At 36.1% G+C, this 6,724-nt stretch overlaps 1 protein-coding gene across 24 annotated transcripts in view; it reads left to right on the forward strand.

Moving 5' to 3' along the window:
• Nucleotides 1-6,364, forward strand: part of SLMAP (sarcolemma associated protein) — a 145,498-nt gene extending 139,134 nt beyond the window's left edge. For 14 of the 24 annotated variants that reach the window (XM_069475921.1, XM_069475932.1, XM_069475925.1 and 11 more), the window contains 3 exons: nt 77-211; nt 2,226-2,315; nt 3,653-6,364. In XM_069475921.1, the coding sequence (XP_069332022.1) occupies nt 77-211; nt 2,226-2,309 (219 nt within the window). In that variant the 3' untranslated portion in view covers nt 2,310-2,315; nt 3,653-6,364. The remainder of the gene's footprint in view (nt 1-76; nt 212-2,225; nt 2,316-3,652) is intronic. The other 10 variants (XM_069475920.1, XM_069475922.1, XM_069475928.1 and 7 more) reach the window with 2 other exon arrangements.
• The last annotated feature ends 360 nt before the right edge of the window (nt 6,365-6,724 follow it).

The following is a 6,724-nucleotide window of genomic DNA, read 5'->3' on the forward strand; positions in this document are numbered from 1 at the left end:
GTATAAGCCTGACTAGAACCATAACTTCATACCCATTTTAAGTTGAGTCTGCACACTTTTTTTTCTTTGCCTTTAGTATGAAAAGACACAGACTGTACTCACAGAACTGAAGTTGAAGTTTGAAATGACTGAGCAGGAAAAGCAATCAATCACAGATGAGCTCAAACAATGTAAAGACAACCTGAAGCTGCTCCGAGAGAAAGGAAATAATGTAAGTCTTTGCAAACTTGGCTTAGCTTTGATTGAGAGGCAGGTGAGAGATTTGAAATTGATTTTCAGAGGACTTTATTACTGATTTGGGAGGCTAATGGTACACATGAAGTAAGCTTTTCATTATGAAATTCTATGATGGAATCATTGTGCAGTCAAGTTTTTGAGTAATATTAATAATTTGCCCCTTTAACCTGTGCTCCTAGAAAAGCCTGAGGATTGTCTGGAGAAAGAGCCTTGTTTGCAATAAAACAGCTTACCTAACAACTATCAGCTTTTCCCAGATGAGTCTAAAGCTCTGTCACTAAGTCATCATCTGGCTCATGTTTCTCCCTTGCTGGGAAAGGAAGCACTATACCACCAGGGATGCATTTAAAAGAGAGTAGTACATATTGCTCTTTAGCATTTGGCTGTATCAAAAAAATGGAGACTTAATTATGGTTTTCATTTTATACTAGTAATGTTCACTAAGGCACATTTCTAAAAAGCTTAGTGTCTCTTTGACATCCTGTAAATATTAGAAAATATTTGGTGAGTTTCCATAGGGCTTTTTGAATGTGTGTGTGTGAGAGAGAGACAGAGAGAGAGAGAAAATAGAAAGGGGGAGGAGGGAGAGAGAGAGTGGAACATTTTTGGTATAAATTAAGTTTAATAATATTTATTTGTTTTTCATTTGCTAGAAAGGCAGATGGTCTTTAAAAAAATGTTATACTAAATAAATGTTGTGTTGTACGTTTTGGTGATCATTACCTTTGTGGGCCTTAACAGATGGATGTTTAGTGTGGTTGATTGTGCTCTGACTTATTTCAAACCCCTGTCATGGCTTGGACACTGCAGTATGCGTGAGCCACATGCTTCCTATGGAGGAAAGCACTCTGCTTAACTCGCAGCACAAGTACAAGAGTGACGTTGCATGGCCATCCAGTTACTAGTTGCTCACAGAATGCTCATGAGTTGTGTCCAACTGTCCTTTGCTAAAGAAAGTCTTAGTTTTTAGACACTAAAGGCTTGCTGCTTTAAGTAGAAGCCTTTTAGAAGTGGATGAATTGAGTGTGGAGGCTTTATGCTAAGCAAAAATGGATTGCATTTATTTTTGAAAATGTCAATTACAGAACTCTTCTAAAATCAGATCATAATTGTTTGGTTACTTCTCTCTTTTGTGCTAATTCATATTCCTCTGATTATGGAATTTCAGTCCACTTCCTGCTAAATTAACCCATTGAAGACATCTAGCATAATCAGAATGGATCCCTCTGTACTATTTAGAACATTTTCAAAAGTAACCTTGCTATTATTTATTTATAGTTACCATTCACCTTAGGGGTGAATTTCCTTTTTGTGTGATGTTGTACTTATGGTACCAAAATTTTACTCTGTAATAACTCATTGTAGTAATTCCCTTCCAATTTCAAAAATTAATATATTCTGATAACATAAATGAAAGCCCTGAGACTCAGCTGCCTGTCTTTATATGCCAGATCTTTATCATACATTGTGTCAGATCTGTTGCCTGATTTAGGAAGCACACATTATCACAGGGCATTTATTTTTAAGCAATACCATCTCATAAGCAAAAGAGTTTTGGTTGGAGGGGAATAAAAAGATTTTGTTGGAAGGATAAAATAAACCTTAGCCATTGCCAGGGAATTACATTGTCAAATAATGGACTCCAGGTGTGGAACAAAAATAATGTACTATAAAGCATCCGTTGGTGAAGTGTTGTCATTGCTCTGTCCTAATGTGCTACATTTCATTAGGGTCTTAGGGACACCCACATTGCCCGTTGCCTCCAGCTGTTCCTTTTAAACCGATAGTTCGCCACCTTACATACCACAGTACATCATTCTGGATTGTGCTAGATGTCTTTAAAATATTTGAATCAGTGCAGAACCTGAGTGGTATACTTCTATTACTTTAGTCTTCCTTCCTTCCCTCCCACCCCCCTGGGGTCTAAATCATCTTATCTGATTATTTTCATAGCATAAAATGATTTTAATATCCCTTCCCTTCTTTAGCCTTCCATATTACAACCCGTCCCAGCCGTATTCATCGGCCTATTCCTGGCTTTCCTGTTTTGGTGTTTCGGTCCATTGTGGTAGAGAAAGGTACAAGCACTACTGTTGAGTCCTTGTCTGTTTGTCCCCGTCACCTGTTTGTGCCATATTTGTAATATAGTGCATGGCAAAAACACACAGGTATTTTGTTACCTGAAGCAAACCCTTCATTTAGTATGCCATGTATTTGTGTCATACCAATGAACTGAATAGTCAACTAATCACGTAACATTTTGTCTTGTTTCCTTTGTAGTAATGCTAACCATGAATTAATTCCAACCTAACCAGTTGTTAATATGCTTCCTTTAACTGAGTCTTTATCTCTAGCAAACTGGAGTAAACTATGAATTTCTACGTTAATACTCCCCTTCCTAATTATGTGTTTAATCAGATTTCAATGAGAAATGAAGAGTTTGCCTCTCTGAAGTTTTCAGCCAGCTTTCTTCCCTGTCCTTCCACCCTCTCCCTTCTGTAATGTAGAGTTTGTTTTAACCCTATGCCTGTTTATACTCTGGCTATGAAGATGAAAAAGAATGAGATTAGCATAATGAACCATTGGCTGGCAGCCTCAACCCCTATATGCACTTGTGAGAGTGCAAACCTATCCCATATCTTTCTGAGCCCTGATCTGCAACAACAGAATCTTTCTTTAAAACCCAACTTTCTCAATCAGACTCTCAGAACACAAGTGAAAATAAAAGCGTCAACTAAAGTCAGTTTATATTATAAAGCCCTCTGAAAGTCAACAGGGAACAGCCCATCCATGCTTGCCTCTAATTGGCATGCACGTTAGTAGAACATATGAGCTGATCACATGGCTTTCAGACAGGCAGGATCCCTAATGTTACTTCCCCATCTTGACCCCCATCTGATTTTGTCTTCTATGCTTTCAAGTTAGAGGATCAAAACCTAGACCATTTTCTTTCTATCACCTTAGCCACCAGTCCCTGGTATAAAATATCCCAACATGTGGGAGTCTGGTTTTCTTCAGGAAATAAACATGTTAGGCAGAAACATACTACAGGCATCTATATACCTCAGTTATATTGCAATATATGGATACGGGAGTAAATAACGCAGGTGGAGCCCAGAGGATTTCTTAGAAGTCACTATGTGGTTTCAACTGTAACAAAGTTGAAAACTGCCCAGGACTTTCCTGGCATGTATTAGGCTTCCAAATGGTGGTCCTGCTTTTATGGCTATCCTCATACCTGTACTCCCTCACTTTTTTTTTTTTTCTTTTCTCTTTAAACTTTATTCTTACGAAACAAAAATGAGATTTTTCCAATATTCGGTTAAGTATTCAGGACACCCTGGAACCAAGGGGTTAGTAGGTATGAAAAGAGAGGGGAGAATGTGATATTGACTCTTGGTTTCTTTCCACACAGAAACCCTGGCCCTGGATGCCCATGTTGGCTGCCCTGGTTGCGGTGACAGCCATCGTGCTGTATGTGCCAGGTTTGGCCAGAGCTTCTCCATGAGAGTGTTCCTTGAGTCTGTACACCGTCCTCCCTCTAGAAGCTGGCATCACACTCATGCTGGGGACAAACAGAACCATTTTCTTCCTTTTTACCTCTTAAAACAGCAGAAGTACAAGAATACAGCTGTAGGGTCATTGCTTTAAATAATATAAAATGTATCTGTCTATAAAGAGGATATAAAATTGTGACTTTATTCTACTGTAAGCAATAATTTGCTTGCAGTTTTTCATGTAATTTTTAAATTAGTATGTTGAGATTCTGAATATTATGGTGGCCTAAAGTAGGCTTCTTGGTACACCAAGTTATTTATAACATTAAATTTATGAGTATTTTACTCTGAATTATGACGGCCAGATAATTCATTTTTCTGATTCGATAACTACCCAAACCAAACAACCAGTACATACATGGGAAGAGAGGCCCTGTGTGCTCAGTGCCTATCAGTTTGAAATATATACACCTATATAGATATATTTTTTACATATTTACGCCATTTTTACTTGTTATAAAACCACTGAGCTATTGGGAACAAGACTTAGAGACAATTATTTGCGTGAATTTTTTTTTTTTTAAGAAAAAATACATTGGGAAAATATTCTGTTATAGTGATAATTTGGGGAATATGTGCACGCTTGTTCAGCCTTAATGTGACTTGAAGATGTGGAGGACATCAACTTTGAAAAACTTTCCATGAGAGTGTGTATTTTCTTGAGCAAACTGAAGTATTTCTGGGAGCAAAAACATAGTAATTACACAATTTCAGTGCAGTCAACCAAACTGTCGAGTCAATTGGAATGTAATTTATTAAACCTCATGTATTTAAAGAGATATTTTCTTTAAAAGCCAAGTTACTTTCTCATATACAGCATTTTAGGAAGCATGATTTTTTTTTTCTATCATCTGTTCCTCCAAGCATGTTTAATTGAAGAAAGAATTAATATCTCTTTAGATAAGCTTTTGACCTAATTTGGTTATGATGTGTCGGGGGCTAATTCACATTCAAGCTGGGCTGTTGTTACCTACCAACAGATTCCCAGGTTGGGTATACAGATGGTTATTTTCTTTTTATTGTTGTTAATTGGGACTTTCTGTTAATGAGCAGCACTATTCCTGAGATTAATGGTATTCTATGCACAATGCAGCACCTAAACACTGCTTGATGTTATAAATTTAAAACACAGAAGCGAAAGTTTAGCTATGGTTTTGTGCGGCATCATAGTTATGTCAATAAAGTTTATTTAGGTCATAGAATATCCTAAAGTATCACATAGTTAAATTTTTCAGTCAGTGAAGACTGGGTTGGAATATTGGTGAATTGGTTTGAATGTACTGTGGCAATCCACAGGTCTAGCCAAATACTGAAATAGGAGTTTAGGATTTAATTTGCCATGTGATGTTTGGCAGTCACTGTTTATACTTTAAACTAAGTTTATATTTTAAGCTATTTGGGATTGCTGTTGGGAAGATCACTAGATTTATGGAGGAATTAGTCACAAATGACTTTAGAAAATACTGTCATATAGTTTCATTTCATCATTTTCTGTTGCAGGAAGCCACTCCACCACAGAATGCTAATATGCCAGTGGTACCTAGTACCTCTTGTATATAGGTTATTGCAAATATTGTTCTGAAATGCTTAACTTCAGAATTACATTTTTTAAAGTAAATAATTGTTTTAAATCTATTTTGTAAAGATATAAAGTACAATAGAATTTCTGGAGTACAAATTAAACTATTTGCACTAACACACGTGATGTGCATGATTTAATAAAATAACTTTACTCTCCCTACACATGTTTGAGTTGGGTATCATTGAGATTCTTAGTGCTGACTCTACTGTTGGGTTGTTAATAGTCTTTTCTTGAAATGACTCTTCATGCAACATACATTTGGCGTTCTTCAGGGCTAAAAGAAAACACTCAGCTATTTCCTCCAAGTTTTATTAGCCTTTTATTTAACTTACTGCTCTATTTTTTTTACCTTTTAATTTGGCTATTGTTAAAATGTGACTCACTCACCAGAACAGTCTCTTTAAATGTAAGGCCTAGTATCAATATTTACTTTATTCAAATTAAATAAATGGTTTTTTTGTAGTTATTTCCAGTTTTTCTCAATAATATAAATGAGCCTATTTATAAGCAATACCTCCAGTTTTGTTCACTTCCAGGCTAAAGAAAGAATAGAATTATTCACTGGTAGGGATAGCGTTACTGAGAAATTTTAAGCAAAGCAGTTAAGAATTGAAAAACCTTGTAATGATACATTTAAGAATTATTCGAAGGTGCTACATGGCAAGGTCAGAAAATGAAAAGAACATGGTGTTTGAAGCCAAACAGATTTGTATTGACATCTTGGTTCTGCCTTTGATTAGCTGTATTACCTTGGGCAAATCACTTATTTTTCTTTGAGTCTCCATTTCCTCATCTACAGAACGAAAAGAATAATACTGATGTTTGTGGTAGCATTGTGAAAATTAAAAAGATAATGTATGTGAAGTACCATTCAAGTGGTAAATAAGTGTTTATGAGAATGTCCTACTGAAAAAAAATTGCAAATATTAAAGTTTTAGGTGAACCAGTACATCTATCTTTAAATGAATTGTTTGATTCAACCATTAAGCATTTCTATGTGTGTGAATGAGATGACTGTAACATTATGAATCCCAAGAAAGCATTAGCACCTACCTCTGTTCATCCCCTTCAGAGTTGTCTCCCCGGGAAGTAATATGTTTACTTTAGTAATGAACCAATTGCCCAAAATAGTTTTGGAATTCCTGTTGTAATTGCCTTCAGAACTACTTTGATACACATGTGAAAACCAGTCACATTGCTCTATATATATAGTCAGAGGCTTTCAAGCAAAAATAGTATTGCCTAGCTTGATCACTCGCTTTAATCACCAGACTTGATCTCCACTGACTTTTGGCTCTTTCTAGTGATTATACATCTACTATCTAAAGGATAGAAATTTGCTGCCAAA

Source organism: Eulemur rufifrons, chromosome 7 (genome assembly GCF_041146395.1).
Source record: "Eulemur rufifrons isolate Redbay chromosome 7, OSU_ERuf_1, whole genome shotgun sequence".
Taxonomy (NCBI): domain Eukaryota; kingdom Metazoa; phylum Chordata; class Mammalia; order Primates; family Lemuridae; genus Eulemur; species Eulemur rufifrons.